Source organism: Plodia interpunctella, chromosome 21, assembly GCF_027563975.2.
Source record: "Plodia interpunctella isolate USDA-ARS_2022_Savannah chromosome 21, ilPloInte3.2, whole genome shotgun sequence".
Lineage (NCBI taxonomy): Eukaryota > Metazoa > Arthropoda > Insecta > Lepidoptera > Pyralidae > Plodia > Plodia interpunctella.
Window position 1 is genome coordinate 3,695,404 of NC_071314.1, and position 16,814 is coordinate 3,712,217.

The 16,814-nt window shown below is 35.4% G+C and overlaps 2 protein-coding genes across 4 annotated transcripts; one reads left to right on the plus strand and one right to left on the minus strand.

The window, feature by feature from the left end:
- Positions 1–800: 800 nt before the first annotated feature.
- Snm1 lies at positions 801–9,147 on the plus strand. 3 transcript variants are annotated; one of them, XR_008405726.2, is made up of 12 exons: positions 801–999; positions 1,505–1,582; positions 1,801–3,022; positions 3,269–3,409; positions 3,522–3,633; positions 3,964–4,107; positions 4,722–4,867; positions 5,391–5,557; positions 5,774–5,894; positions 6,428–6,575; positions 8,324–8,445; positions 9,009–9,147. XR_008405726.2 is itself a non-coding variant. In XM_053761266.1 (12 exons), the coding sequence occupies exons 1-11, from the start codon at positions 910–912 to the stop codon at positions 8,429–8,431; spliced, it is 2,445 nt and encodes an 814-aa protein (XP_053617241.1). In that variant the 5' UTR covers positions 801–909; the 3' UTR covers positions 8,432–8,437; positions 9,009–9,147. The 3 variants fall into 3 exon arrangements, 2 of the variants coding, with proteins under 2 accessions (XP_053617241.1, XP_053617240.1); XM_053761266.1 differs by having other exon boundaries at positions 6,428–6,543; positions 8,324–8,437; XM_053761265.2 differs by having other exon boundaries at positions 802–999; positions 6,428–6,543.
- Positions 9,148–9,453: 306 nt separating this feature from the next.
- Positions 9,454–16,558, minus strand: LOC128679198 (cell cycle control protein 50A-like). Its single transcript, XM_053761267.2, has 8 exons — positions 16,417–16,558; positions 15,683–15,770; positions 14,737–14,960; positions 13,528–13,652; positions 13,170–13,286; positions 12,535–12,626; positions 11,757–11,868; positions 9,454–11,180 (listed from the first exon to the last, which is right to left on the minus strand). Exons 1-8 carry the CDS (start codon positions 16,437–16,439, stop codon positions 10,957–10,959), a joined length of 1,005 nt encoding a protein of 334 aa, XP_053617242.1. The 5' UTR covers positions 16,440–16,558; the 3' UTR covers positions 9,454–10,956.
- Between the last annotated feature and the right edge of the window lie 256 nt (positions 16,559–16,814).

Sequence of the window (16,814 nt, forward strand, 5' to 3'; positions counted from 1 at the left end):
AAGAATGTTGCCATACTCAAAATCAAATTACCTTAATACATTTTTTTGGTGTGATCGTGTCATTAAATCGATTCATCATAATATACGGTACCATGTAGTCCATACATGTGAAATGATAATTAGCAAAATAATTATATTAAACTGAATATAGTTATTTATAGGTCTGCATATGGCAAAAGATGTCTTAAACTCTTGACGGCAAGCAAACATAGTAGCTTTCTAAATCCTGTAATAAGCGAATTTACTATCCTTGCCTATACATACTTCATCACAGAACAGAAAATACAATGGAGAATCAAAAGACAAGTATTGAAGTTTATTTATTGTGCTTTACAACATGAGTTGTAATAAATAATAACAATAAATAAATATTTGTTGACACACGTGCTGGCCGGCGCCTACTTTAAATTCATTGTCTGTTCTGTGTACACCATGAACTTATTATACATAGATTCTGAGGGTTTTACATATATACTCATTCATATAGATAGGGTTTCATTCACCTCGGTAAAAACATATAACATAATAGCAACACGTTCCTTAGCAAGGTCGTTGACGTGTATGAATCTTCGTAGATCATTGATTTTGTGCATTGTGGACACAATGCGAAACTTCGTAGTTTTTAAATACAAAAAGGTACATAGGTAAAAAAAACTATTCTTTCTATAAAAGTAAATGAAATGTCGACAGAAAATTGAATTTTCAGTTGGTAACATTAACGAGCCATTTGTTTTATTTTATGACAGTGACAGTTTTGTTCTGATGATTGACGTTGACAATGGATGAAATAAAAAAAAGTTGAAATGAAAGTTACCGTAGGTACCTCCTAGGTAGAATGAAAGTTGGTGTTTTGGTTGGAGTTAATAAACAACCTAAATGAACAATTTGTGAATACAATGAACATGGAAAATGAAAGAAGACGACTTAAATGATTACATGCCATCGATTCTTAATCCAAGAGTATATAAAAAGGAGAATAAAGATATCAGTTTAACGCAGGTAGGTTAAATTGTGTACATCTTCCAAGATTCTTTTATAAGTTCAATATAATAACTTGTACAACAATGAAAAGCTTAATTCTATATGATTCTACAGCTAAAAGTAGAAACAAAAATAAAAATAGCTGTAACAGTCATGGTTAAAATTTCAATAAACACAATTCAGACCGATTGTACATGCACTTTGTCACTGTATAAAATAAATGATCATTAAGTACTATCATTGCTGAAGAGCTTATTCATATGGATATTCTTCTCAGACGATGGCCATCATAACTGTTCCCAAATGACAGCTAACAATTACATTCTGGAACACAATGTGCTGTTTTAGCTGACATTGATAGTGTTTTAAATAATATAGGTAATTTATTTAACCTTGCCCTTTATCTAAACTAAACTTATTTTGGAACCAATTAAGTATTTTTATCTGTGTATCTCTGTCTGTTTACATTCAGAAAATAAGAATGGTAACTTTTAGCTCTAATTTATTTAGTTTTTTTGCATAGAATTCTATTGCCAGTCGATGCTCTTTATCCCTAAGGAGAAAAAACTGCATATCAAAATGGAAACAGAAAGTGTGTGAGGTAAGTGATTTATTTATTTTTGTGTGTTGGCTTGAATTTAACCTTCATTTACATCATGTACTAACAGATAGCCATTTAAAAAAATTCTTACTCATATTACTCTTTCTTCATTATTTTTTGTAAAAATATGAAATGTACAACTTTTTTTACTATTTTATTATATATCTATTATTTTACTTTGTTCATAGCAAGTGTATGTTTTAATATCCTTTTTTCAGATTCCTATCAAAAATAAGGAAAATTCACTAAATGTTCAAAATCATCCACCACATCAGTCAAATGTTACTAAAAATGTAATTGATCTGGGCATTGCTGCTGAGTATTGTGCAAACAATAGAAAAGAGCAAGATGAAGATGGCAGCATTGGATACTCTGCGATTCAAGATCTTAATACAATAGGAAAATCTCATTCTAGTCCTTTAAGTTTTGGTAATGTTATACCATTTACCACTATAATCCACCAAAGAGACAATAGATCTGTAAGGTCTGTGTCATCTAATACAGATTTAGTTGAATGTGTGTCAGATAAGAAAAGTGAAAATACAGTCATTTATGAAGTACAAAAGCCTGTTGTGAAGGTGTCATTTGGAGTACAAAGTTGTAAGAATGTAGAAGTAAGTACTAGAAATAGTAATATTAAAAGGGTTTTAGTATCACATAGAGATAAAGAAACCAATGTTGATTGTGAAATAGTTGAAAGCTCAGAACTATCAATAGGAAGTGATTTGGAAGAAAATATGAATGAAGCTTTCTCACATAATTCACAAAGAACAAGAAAATTGGAAGTATCTGTCAACTTTGAAATAAAAAGGAAAAAATTGTCAGATGACACAGATGACAACTCAAAAGTTCTTATTTTAAATACTGATGCTATTGAGAAGATTTCCCATGTCATTGTCCAGCCACCAAATTATAAATTAGTGAAAAGAAAATTTGCAAGCAAAAAAATTAGTAGCCGTGTCAAGAAGAAAATAGTTGAGTCTCCAGACAAGAATGGAAGAAGTGATAGTTTGAAACAGAAGAGAATTGAGAGTTATTTTTTTAAACCAGATAGTCAACTGTCAAGTGGTATCATAAGGAAATTAGATGTAGCTGGAGGTGCTATTACAGCTCGTGATGACGCGCAGGTCATGAGCAAGACTCTGAGTATCGCAGACGCCGCCAATACCGGAGTCGGGAAGCTAAGGCCTAAGAGGGACAATGAATCGCCTAAATCTAACAGGATCAGGAGGGAAGGAGAGTCTCCTAAACGCAATGACGTCAAAACTTCCAACTCCGACGCGCCGCGCGGCTCGTCACCGCGCAGCAGAAATGACAGCATAAGTTCATATTCCCCTAGGAAAACTGCAGAGTCCCTACAATTTAATCTATCATCGAAAGCCAAAATCGCAAAATCTACTGTTAGTTCTAAGACTATTCCACATCATAAAATAGTAGCAGGTATGTTTTTGATTGGCAGTAATGCAATTTTATTTTTTGTGCACATTGAAATGTGATAGTCTAAAATGTAATGTTTTTGTATACATATCAATGCATGTTATTGTGTAAATATGAATAGATTTAAGTTTGAGCATCTTCTTGCCCCCATTTTTAAGATTCTTATATTAGAAATTCAAAGAAGTGTTGTATATGTTAGGGACATATTTATATTTGTTAATAAAAAAATAATTAAGGTACGTCTTTCAGGTACACATTTCGCTGTAGATGCATTTTCGTATGGTGATATTCCAAATGTGAAGTATTATTTTCTCACCCATTTCCATTCTGATCACTATTCTGGCCTGAAGAAAGGATTCAATAAATGGTTATTCTGCTCTCAAGTTACTGGTAAATAAAACTTGTTTTTATTAACTTAAGGTTTAGTTGCACCACTCAACTTATACATGCATGTTGTATAAAATATGTAATTTAAACTATAAAAAAATATTTTTTTTTTCAGCGGATCTGTGCATATCTCGGCTAGGTGTGAATTCGAAGTGCATTCATGTAATAAACCTCAATGAGACTATCAAAGTGGAGGGGGTTGATGTGACAGCGGTGGATGCCAATCAGTGAGTCATAAAATGTCTTCAAATATAAATTCCTTTAGATTTTTATGTAAAAGCATCTTTGAGTGTGGATATTGTATATGTCTGAAGACATTTGTCCATATCACACAATACTGGAGTACAGGCTTCTTTACGATATTTTCCATCACCTGAAGTAATTTTGGGTAGATTTTGAGCGAATTTTACTTTATACCTATGTGTGTAGCAAATATGTATATAGGAAATATGTATAAATATGTTTATAAAAATAATATGACCACAATATAAGCAACAAGATAGATTAAACATTAGTCTAAATTATATTTTATTTATAACTTCGATTGTATTCTTCAGTTGTCCAGGTGCGATAATGCTGGTGTTCACACTGCCCAATGGGAAGACGTTGTTGCACTGTGGCGATTTCAGAGCCTGCCCCATGATGGAGTCCTACCCTATCTTCTGGAATAAGGATATACATACTATATACCTTGATACCACGTGAGTCTGTCTTTCGACATATATCAAACTAGCTACTACGCCCAAACACTAAATTCGAGACAAAAATGCTATGTTGCATTCCAGGTTATATGCTATAAATACTGTACCAAATCACATTGAGATTTGTGTAAGTTTTGCATGACTGGTGGAAACCCGCATATATTTAATTTTGTATACAATTTTATGGTGAGTGTGGTGACATCATTGAGAAGTTTCATTAAAGTTTTGCATAATTGTATTATGTTACTACTTATATAATGAAAAAAAAAATACTTCGAATTTTTAATATCCTTGTTTATAATTTACGGTCACTAACAAAATTTTACTAAGGGTGACTGTACGTCGCTGATTGATAAAATCTGATAGCGTAATGTAACTTGTCAAATATATAGCGTTAAAATTGTGTTTCAAAAGTGTTAGAAAATACTAACTAGGTAATCACATCAGACAGATTTATTTAGCAGTTTCCTATGATATTTTATCAGTGTCGAAACGCCCTAAACGTCTGCTTTTTTACTTTTTTTTTCTCCACTTCACGCGGTCGTTGGCAATTCTTCAATTATCAGACTATTGGCACGCATATCCCTTAGTTTCAAACAGTTTTACATTTTCAGGTATTGTAACCCCCGCTACGACTTTCCGACTCAGGAGCAAAGTTTGGAAATGGCCCTGTATTTGTTGCGGCAGAAGAAATTCGCACTAGAAAAGGTCGGCAAGAAGTTCTCCTCCGTTCTGATTGTGTGCGGAACTTATACTATTGGTAAGTTAAGAAAAAGCTCCCATTTATATTGTAGTAGTTTGCTACCGCTACCTTCTCTGAAGTTGGCTTGGTATTTGGTCTTGGTAATGTAATAAATTGCAGTGGGCTGAAATTATAATAACACAATGTTGAAATGATTCTCCTAAAATTAGGCGATCTATTCAGAAACTGGTGTCATGACTCATTGCTGCCGTGGGAATTTCGGGATTCCATATAGCCTACAACCTTACTCATAAATGTGTCTTGTTTTAATTTATTCCATCCCACTGCCGGACAAAGGTCTCCCCCTATTCCTAAAAATAATCGTTTAGTAAAGTTTCACAGATCATCACTGCAACGCTTGTGTGGTCTGCCGCATTTCCTCTTTTCGTACCGGATGTGGTCATCAAATCGAAATCATTTTTCTAATCGGACAAATATAATATTTTCTTCTTTCTTACAATAATATAAGTGTTCTTCATTATTATTATATCTACCATGTTTCATGATTAGTGTAAAATTAAATTGTGGCTTCTCCATCCAGGCAAGGAGAAGTTCTTCCTGGGCATGGCTCGGCGCGTGGGTTGTACAGTGTGGGCGTTCCCGGAGAAGGACCGCGTGCTGCAGCTAGTGGAGGGGCGGAGCTTCAGCCACGCGCCGCCGCAGTCCTGCCAGCTGCACGTGCTGGCCATGCGGGATTTGACTTATGAGGTCAGTGAACCAGCACCATTGTGTACTTACACGAGATACTCTCTGATATCTGATGCGCTCTGAAGTTGGTCATGGTTCCCAGAGGAGGACCGCGTGCTGCAGCTAGTGAAGGTTCATATTCGTTCAGAACCAATGTAACTCATGTCTAGCTTGGAACTCATAATTCATATATTTTTGCCAGACGCTAAAAATAAATCAACTGAATATTTTTTATAGAAATTAAAAACTTACCTGGAGAGCCTCCAAGGCGCGTTCACGGAGGTGGTGGCCTTCAAACCCAGCGGCTGGGAGAACGAGAAGAACTCCACTGTTGAGAAAGACGTGGTCACCATACACGGTAAGCGCTTTAACAATTTTGGCAATCTACAGCCAATAGATGGCAGATATTATTTTGCGAGCTATTTGAAGGTTACATAGAAACATCTGTGAAATCACAAGTATAAATATTTTCAAAATAATATATATATGGATAGTCTTTACTCCTTACAGGGTAGACAGAGCCAGGAATTTTGAAAACTTGACGAATTGACACTTTCATTGACAAGCATACTAATTTAAGTGTTCTCTCTCCATAGCCAATTCATTCACTTCTTCATACGACACTACGCTCACTTTTTCTTTTATTTGCGTGACGTAACTGTCTTTATTCTCCTGCGACCTTATTTCTTTTCCTTCTATGAATGTTTATCTATATACGAATATGTTATAAAACAAAGTTTCGTTGAATTAGTATCCCATAACACAAAAGTCTCTAACATTGGAGCTAACTTAATCTGTGTAATATGTCAATACATATTTATTTATTTCTAAAGGCATCGTGTCGTATCAAGTGTCAGTTGTTTATCTTGTGTTTGATTGTGGCCGTTACAGGTATTCCATACAGCGAACATTCGAGTTTCTCTGAGATGATTCGCTTCGTGAAGTTCCTCAAGCCGAAGCAGGTGGTGCCCACCGTCGACATCTCTGGCGGGATCAAAGCTGTCCAGGTGTTTTTACAGGCTTTTAAGTAACTTGCAATGTATGTTAGGTTCATATCTTGCAAGTAATACTAGTAGAGTAGAGTAGGATGTTTCTCAGGCCGTTTCGACTGCTGCGGCCGCGCTGTTAATTAATTGATCCGTGAATTTTCTTGAAGGAATCATTACCAAAATCGATTATTCATAAAATTTACCACTGTACAGATTAATTATTTTAAAGTCAGTTGGGAAAATAATTATTGTCTTTGTTAATATTTGAAAAATTGAAATGACAGCACTGCCACATTGGTCGAAACGCTCTAAGAAACACACAATAGCTATATATATTGTAGTGTAAGAGAATTAGAGGACCCTGGACTCCGACGCTCAACGGCTGAGGGAGCAATCAGGATAACTGAGAACGCTCAAATGAGAGAGCTAGTAAGAAGAAAGTACATAATGACTGGATGAGTGACCCGGTAATAATATTTTGCTTTTGATTCTAAAAACAAAACCCGAGGTTTCACAGGGTTGTAAAAGGCAAAAATGCCTTCTTGGAATCCATACTGATATTATAAATGCGAAAGTCTTGTCTGTTTCGCTTTTGCTTTCACGGTTAAACCGCTGGATCGATTTTGAAGAAATTTGATAAGACCTCAAACATAGGCTAGTTCATACATAAGCCCCAAATGATTATAATGCGGGGGTGAAAGTTTGTACGAAAATCGTGACTGTTTCACTTTCGTAGATAAATTCACGCTGGCGAAGCCGCGGGCAAAAGCTAATTGAAAATAAATGTCATTGTTCCATTTTCTCGACATCACCAACGCGCTCTCCAGCCCATGCGTATCTTTACTAATGTATCTGAAGAAGTTTTTGCGGAGAAGAGTAACGAACATCATAGATAAAGATAATTTATTGGCATGAATTTACAACTAGCTGCGCCCCGGAGCTTCGCTCCCGTAGGAATTTGGGATAAAAAGTACCATATGTTTTTCCAGATTATAATAACTCGTCAGTAGATTTTAGTAGTAACAAACATACACATCTTCATACGTACTTTAGTACCTATTTATAATATTAGTAGGATGTGTTGTTAATAGAAACCTCATGATGTTTAACCGGCTATGGTTATGCAAATTTAAATTGAGGACATGCATCATCTTACATAAACTAAATATAAAAGTTATACTAATACTAGCGCCCGCCCCGGCTTTGTTCGGGTAAAAAGTTAATAGATTAGGTATACATATAAACCTTCCTGTGAGTTATTTTACTCACACTAATCTATTTAAATAACGCATCAAAGTCCGTTGCGTAGTTTTAAAGATTTAAGCATATCTAGGGACAGACAGACAGCGGAAAGTGATTTTGTTTTATACTAGGAATTTAGTGATGTTGATCCATCCATTATCACAAACTTTCCTGTTTAAAAAATGTGTAAAAAATGTGTTAGGTCGATTATAATCATGACGACCTCCGTGGCCTAATGGTCATTATGCCGGACTGCTACACTGGAGGTCCCGGGTTCGATCCCCAGTCAGGTCAACATGGAAAATGATCTTTATCAGATTGATCTGAGTCTTGGATGTTTATCTATATATGTTATAGAAAATAGTATCGTTGACTTAGTATCCCATAACACAAGTTTTGGAACTTTGGGGCTAACTCAATCTGTGTGATTTATCCCTATATATTTATTTATTATAATCGAATAACCTCGTCATCTAAAAAACGAAACCTCGTACTTTGATTGATATTGTCTATGATTGGATTCCGCCTTGATTGTGATGTAGGATTGTATTTGCAGAAGTACTTCCCGTGCCCGCTGCTGTACAAGGAGGACGTGCAGTCGCAGAGCAAGCTGACCGACTACTTCAGTATACACAACAAACAGCAGGTGCCCGCCGTTACTTGAACACAGGTATCTATGTAGGTATTAATTTATTTTATCAATACATATAATATGTGGCGTGTGGTCCCGCCCTAGAATAGGACCTTCCGTGGATGTCAGTAGCATCTGTCAACAGTAGCGTTCCCGGAGAGGGTTGACGTCATGCAGGTGACCGGTTGTAAAAGCATAGCCAAATCTTCAAAATTTTGTAGTTATTTTTTTGGAGCATCACAGCTCTATGTAACCGAAAACATGCGAAGATGAGAGTGATGTGATGTCTGTAGTTTGTCTACGGCATCCCCACTCGTCTTCTTCAGCCCCGCATATCGTTAACAACCTATTTCAGAAAGTGGAAGAATAAGACTTCACCTTTTTGTTGTTCCGGGTTTAATAATAGCTGTCAAAAAGTAACTTTTATATTTTAGCCTTTAGCCGTAATTGCAGGAGTGAACAATTTATCTCTTTTACTGCATTAGAGTCTAAAGTGTATTTACATCTCATAATTGAAGACCTTCCGGACTATGTTGAATTCCAAAAATCATGTGTATTATTGTGTTTGAACAGAACTGCATAAATAAACTTTTTGTTTACTTTGTTACAGGTGTTGCTTACAACAAAATTATTCTAAGCTGCCATTACGTGACTGTGATGTATTTTTGATAATAATAGGTTTAAAGATCATATTTTATAATAAATTGTTAAAAGTCCCTGTTCTTTTGTAATAACATTTATTTTCACAATTTAGCTAGTTTTAATTTCTTCATCCACCTTTTGAATGAAACCTAAGGGTTAAACCGCGTCTATACATATAATATGGGCTATGTCTGTACATAGGAGATATTTAGTAACAATAATTGTGGCACTAAGAGGCACTTTTGTGCATCACGCTAGGCATTGGATGTGGTTTTCACAGGTATATAGCGGATAAACTAACTTAAAAACTGGTATAGGTTTCATCGCGATACGTTGCTCAGAACCTATTATAAATATTGACAATAAGTTCGCGGACGCACGAAATAAACGCGGGTGAAGAGAAATCAATTATAAACTAGGTACGTATATGTTTATTTTTAAATACTGTCCACCAAGATTACTTAAATATCAATACATATAATAAAACAGTAGAATAAAAAATTTTGTATATTGAATATATTTTTACCTACATAAAAATAAAATTAGGCGTTACGCTAATCTCCGGAACTACTGGAAGGATTCGAATGAAACTTTTTGTTATATAGCTATTAAGCGCGAATATAGGGTATAAATGATTTTGAAAACTGGAACACCTGATGGAGATGGTCCAGCTAAACTATAAGAAATATAGAAATGACGCCCAACAAAAGTTGTTCAGCCTGATGAGCATTTTCTGTTGAGGTATAAAAATCGAAGATCTGGAACACCTGATGTAGACCCATGATGGTCCTAGTAAACTATAGGAAATATAGAAATAACGCCCTAACAAAAGTTGTTCAGCCTGATGAGCAGGCTGATGAGCCATTTTTTGTTTAAGTATATAAAAATTGAAGATTTTGAATACCTACCTGAAGAAGAGTCATAATGGTCCAGCTAGGCCACGCGAACGAATTCGCGGGCATCAGCTAATATTTATATAAAATGTAAAACAATTGAGTAACTGAGAACTAGCTGTTCACTCGCGGCTTCGCCCGTTTAAATGATACTCATATAATACAGTGATTTTTATATTCTTTGGCGTAATTTTGTTGAGAGATTCATATACAGTCTATAAAGAACAGAAAACTAATTCTTAACTACATTTTTTTTGTTATTACAATACTAAGTAGAATGTTCAACATTGGCCGATAAACACCCAGTGTTGCTAGCCAAGAGCTAATTTATTTTATAGGGTTTATAGACAAAATGTAGTAAAAGCTAAATATAAAATGGTAAATGCTTCCAAGACTAGTAGCTTTAAGCTTAGCCCTACGAAAACTAAGAAAATATTACTCTTAAATCCATTTACACCTTAGTCCCTAGGAATATATATTATGTGTTTCACACATAAAATTAACCAGTCAAGTGCGAGTCAAACTCGTGCGTTGAGGTATTACGGAAAATTTCATACTGTCGCTATAAGCAAGAAGAGCGTATTCGAAGTTTTTCCAAATAATATAATGAAATATGCGCCTTTTTCACTGAAAACGAATATGTAATGACTTGGATTTTGAAAAAAAATAATCATCCAAATGAGGGCTATCGATAGTTGACCTCGGAAATCATCTAAAATATTGATAGACCTATCGATAGCTCAGTTTGCAATTCACAATAGTATTAATATAGTGCAATACTATCCGGAAGAGATGAATTTCAATACTCAATATAGAAATTATTATCGACACTATCGATAGTGGACTAAGGATCTGGAACACTAGTCGAGCCCTTCTTCCTTATGACGGTAGCATTGTCTAACCATTTTTTTTAAATCAACTATGCCCAGAAAAATTACCGGAAATATTACAAATTTTGCTACACTGCTGGGCAGTCTCAACCTTTTCAAGTTACAAAATATAAATCAATGTGATTCCGATGGCCTAATTCATGAGGCCGCCGAACGCATCGCCGGCCCCCCTGGTTTCCCTGCGGCTATTCAAGTACAACATAATGTTATAACCTGCCAAAACCAAGGAGAGTACTAAAGAGATAACACCAAGAACGACCATTGCCACCCCACCGCCATACGAACCGTAGTCTAGAACATTCAAGCTTGCGACCAATATAACCTTCCGCGTACCATTATATTTAGATGGCGGGTAACCTGGAATTATAAAAATATATTAACGATGTTCTCTCTCATCTTCGCATGTTCCCGGTTTCATTCGGAGCTATGACGCTCCAAGGCTCAAGGTTAGCGTAAAAAAATGCCATTAGATTTGAAAGATTTGGCTACGATTTTACAACCGGCCGCCCGCCTGACGTCAACACTTTTTGGGAATGCTATCACTCAGCCTATCAGCTGTTAAGGTTTTGTATCCCTTAGTCGCCTCGTACGATGTCATCGTTATTAAAAATATATTAACGATTGTCATCTATTACAAATGTTTGCCCTCAATTTCGTCCGCTGCTAAGACAGCTGTTCTGCAAAAATACCATTCCTAAAGTTGAGAGACGATAATAATAATCGTTTATTTAGTACAAGCTTACGGTACCGGAACATTTATTTTTCCGGGATAAAATGTATATAATACCCTACATGCTTCTCCGTACTTCAAACTATATTGTACTTTGCGAAATTTCAAGAAGATTGGTTAAACAGATAAAGCGTGAAGAGGTAACAAACAAACTTACTTTCGGAGTTATAATATTCGTTAGGAGATGGTCATTGCATACTTACTGTATTCCACCCTCAATACATACGATCCGTTTGGAACACTATAAGAGGAATCAAGTCGCCAGGCAGGCTTGCGTTTCATTGTAGTAGTCATCCATCCAATGAACCTTTCATTCTGGAATAAGAGATAGATACTATAATGTCTACATATCATGCCTTTGGGCGACTTGAATAAACGGGCACACACAAATAGAAACGCAGACAAATATTTACGATCACAGGTACCAAATAATTGTCCGCGCGAGGAATTGAACTCATAATCTCCAGATAGCTTCTTGTGGAAAAAATTTTGCTCAAGTGTCGCACGTAATTTTTATATAGGTAGGGACTTTCTTATCTATTTATTATCTTTCTATCTCCGGCTTCACTCGGGTAAAACCATGATAAAAAGTAGACTATGTCACTCTTGAATGTTTCGCCTATCTCTGTGCCAAATTTCATCAAAATCGGCAGTCAACAAAATCAGTAGTTTTTGAGTTTAATCATTGCAATAATACATCTCTTTTCTCTTCATAGTATGGAAGACAATGACTGACTGATATATCAACGCACAGGTCAAACCGCTGGGGGTTTGACCTGTGCGAGATCTAGAAAATTCAAATTTAGCACGTAACCTACGTGCTAAAAGTTATGTGGTCTAGGGGTGCAATAAGAAAGGATTTTTTAAAATTCTCTAAGGGGATAAAGAGGGGGGGTGCAAAATTTATATGGAGAAACCCGATTAGTTATAGTAGTAGTAGATTAGACACAGAGCAAAAGCTAGTAAGTAATGTAATTTTACCTCGAATCCATTGTTATCAGGATTGTCAGGATCTAACTCCCAAATATGTTGACTCCAACTTTTAGGCTTAGCGAAATCATTAAATGCATCTTCTATAAATACAAGTTTCACTGTTATGTTTGCGATATTTTATATATTACAGTATATAAAGAAAGTGAAGAAATTAAATGAGGGCGCAGTTTCCTTTTGGTTGGCAACACTGGGAGTTTATCAACCAATCTTGACCATTCTAAAAAAGTAATTCGTCAAAAATCCGTTTTCTTCACTTTCCTGAGTCTGTCAAGTATGACTACATTACATAAACACACACAATTACAATTTTATTTTGTTAGATTACTAGTTATGACTGGTACTGGGTTACTAGTAATTTTATTTTAAGTAAATAAAGGGGAATTGTACTTCCGACTAGCGTGCAATTCGAAGACAGAATTTTTATTGTTGCTAGAGAGATCTTATTGCATTCAATGTGTGACAAAATATCATGTCTGTCCAAAAAGCCTTTGAGGAGTTCCTATCTAGTATCTTCCTGTCACTTATCGTGTGATAACATCTCATTAGGTTACGCTAGCTCGTCGATTTTAGTTTTCCTTGTCGTTGATAAAAACAAATTTCTTAATATAGATATAAATACTTACTAAGCGGATATGACTTATTCCAGGGCGGATTGTGATACTTAGTCATATCCTTCTTTATCATTCCGTAATATGTAACATTCATATACTGTGCGCCGGGTCGTCTCAACAAATATTTATCTGAAACATTAAGTACCTATACCTACTAATATGCTTACATATTATAAAAATGAATCCCCATGTCGAAATACTGTGATAATATTGGCAAAAAAAGCATTTTCAGGTAGGGTTACAAGCAGGCGTCGAATCTTCAAAATTTTGAGGTTCTTTTCACGTTGACCCCGGGCGTCGCGGCGTCACAGCCCCGAACGTAACAGGGAACATGCGGATATGAGAGAGTAAGTATGGATAATGTGCCCACCAGTAAACATAGAATCAGCAATTTCCCCACACGGGGCTATAGGCTTGCCAGAATCGTCGAACCTATAAGGGTCGCACTCCTCCGCTGGCTCTTGGAACAATTGTCCTGATAACTGCTGATCATCTCTGCAAAATAAATGCTTACTTTGTACAACAACTCTTGAAATTAAATGAAAATAAGTTTATTATTGGCTAAACACAAACTGCGACACAATGGGTATATTGTAGATGAGGTGGATAAATGATTTAACTTATCCTACTAATATTATAAACACGAAAGAATTTGTTTGTTATCTATCTCTTCACGCTCTATTGACACAACGAAAACTTCTTGAAATTTTGTATTCATGTAGTTGAAGTATGGAGAAGGACATACAGTACCTTTCACCCCGGAAAAAATACTGTTCGCGTGGGAAATTTACGCGAGCGAAGTCACGGACTTTTGCCCGCTAGTAAGTTATATTTAAGAAATTGTATAAAACTACGTTGGTTTTCGAAATAAATAGTCGCGTGTCGCGGTGTTTGTAGCACTTTGTACTCTGGGATGCGTTGTACCAGTCAACATTATCTTTAACTTTAACCAGCGCAGAAATACGCAAAGTACGCCATTTTATATAAACGACGGCAGTTCGCAGTTTAAAATTTACGTCAAAGTTACTGGTGCTGGTGCAAATATTGTGTAATTGCAAAGGGAAGGGAAATCCACATTTATAAACTATTTAACTTCCTTATAAGCGTGTAATATTACATTCATTTTCATGTTATTGATAAATACCTCATGTTTGGGGTGTACAAATGCTATTTGTTTGTGGTTTATACCAAACAGCTTTTAGCATTTTGATGTATAATTAAGGTAAATGCTAAGCTTTGCCCTTGGCTTTGTATGAAGAATAAACCTTGGAAGATATTCTGATTTTATGACCGGCCGCCTGCCGCCGCCTGACTCCAACCATTTTGGGAATGCTGTTCTTGTCTATCAGCTGTCAAGGCTTTTATACCTTAGTTAATACTTTAAATTTGAATATTTTCAGATTTTATGGCTTGCTGCCAGTTGTCCTCTGTCAAAACACTTTATACCTTAGTTACCTGGCACAATATCCATGGGGGATTATGGAGTGGTGCTCAAGTCAATTCAAGGGCGGTAACCACACGCCGCGAAAACTAGGATACAGTCAGTAGAATGTAACAGAAATTCGTAATACAAACTTACCTAGAATTAATATAGGAATCTCCTGTCTGTACATTTGAATCCAATTCATAGTATAAAGTAATATTACCAATTAGCGGTTCGGGTACAACAAATTGGTGTTGACAAACACACACAGGGCTTGTTAGATTGTAATCAATGCATCGGATCTCGGGTTGATTGAATATGTGCTGTGTGCAGTTTGTGTAGTCAACCACAATGTCCTTCGATTTAGTCCTTTCGGATGGCTGAAAATATATATTTATATCTAATGTTTTTTTAAAACCTATTTTTTGACAATATTTTTGTCTTCAGTTGCTTGGTGTAATTATGCCAGCCTCATAGGGAAATTCCATTTTATTGGGTACTAGCTTTTGACCACGGCTTCGCCCGCGTGAATTTAAAACAAACATGATTTTCGTACCAACATTCACCCCCCCTTATAGTAATTTGAAGATTGATTTTGAAAAAAAAAAGTATGGGAGCCTTTAACTATATGCATACCAAATTTAATCAAAATTGGTCCTAAGGTTTAGCTGTGAAATCAGAACAGACAGACAGACAAACAGACAGATAGACAGGCAGACAGACTTTCGCATTTATAACATTAGTATGGATTATGTGGGCCTTTGCATCATCACGCCTAAAGAGAGCCCACAAAGTTTTCCTTACATTCAATCCTTTTAGATGGCTGAAAATATTTATGTATCATATCATAATGAGCAGAATGGCTGGCAATTATTAATGTTTATTTATTATAGTCTTACAACTACCATTACAGTAAAACTATTGTAATAATATAATATTAGTATAGTATCATAATATAATATCATACATGCAGGTAAATTCAATATTTTAAATACAAATGGGTTAAATATTTAGGTACTGCAGACTTATGCATAAAACTTTCTAATTCATAGCACTATCAAATATTAATAACCTAAAGTATTGATGTATTAACAATAAATACCTGTAATGATTTTGCACCCAAAGCTATTAATATGATACCAATAATGAAACATATCACAGCAATACCTAGTTGTGTGCGGTTTGCAATGCTGAAATGAGATAAAAGAAAACAAATAATTTAACTAAAGACACCTAAGGTGACAACTGGCTTGATATTACCATCAGGCTTCCTGTATGTAGTTGGATTGGCAGATCTTTCCACACCAGTAAAATTACCTATTTATATTTCAACATGACATGCAACAAGGGATGCTGATGACCAAAGGAAGTGAAGACAAATAGTGGGAAAGTGGACCCTGGGCACCGAAGCTCAACAGCTGACAAAGGATTCGGGAAAATACTCACATAAGAAATGCTGGAGTTTTAGTTTCAAACATTAAAGGAATATTGAAATATGAATATTTAGAAAGAAAGAACATACAAATATGTTTGTACGACCAACAATTTATAAATATGAATAAAATGAAAAGTAAAATTGTATCTTCAAGTTTTTATTACAGACAGTACAGGTGAAACTAAATATAAGCTTGTGAAAAGGTAAATTATGGGTTGTTAGGATTGGTCTCATATGTTGACGTAAACGTACTACCGCCAACAAGAATACAACAAGCAAGGTGATCACCACTCTACCAAAGTTAAGGATATAGGATAAATTGAATAGCGACCATAGCGACACTATGTATTACTATAAAAATGCTTTAATTTTTATTCATATTTTAGGTTTATATAACTTACCGAGTCTTTGCGTTACTGGGCATTTTTATTTAAATATTTTAGGCCTGCCCCTATAGAATTTATAGAAACAAACTCATACCTATTTATTGAAAGGAGTGTACAAAAATTGAAATATTGCAAAATAGGTACCTAGCTACCTACCTACAATTTTGTTTGACATTGACTTTGACATTAGCAAGCAGTCAAGTCAGGCCTTAGGTCAGGCATAGAAAAAATAGGTTAATATTACGCAAGCTCAGCGCAGATGGAGGTACTGGTACAACTAAGGTACACAAACATTACCAATGGAGGCAAAAAGCGCCAATTTTCAATATTGTTGCAGACTTACGATCAAAAATGCCTTCTACACAATCGTTGTGCGAGTTTAAATGAAAAAGGAAGGATTTAGTTGAATAGGC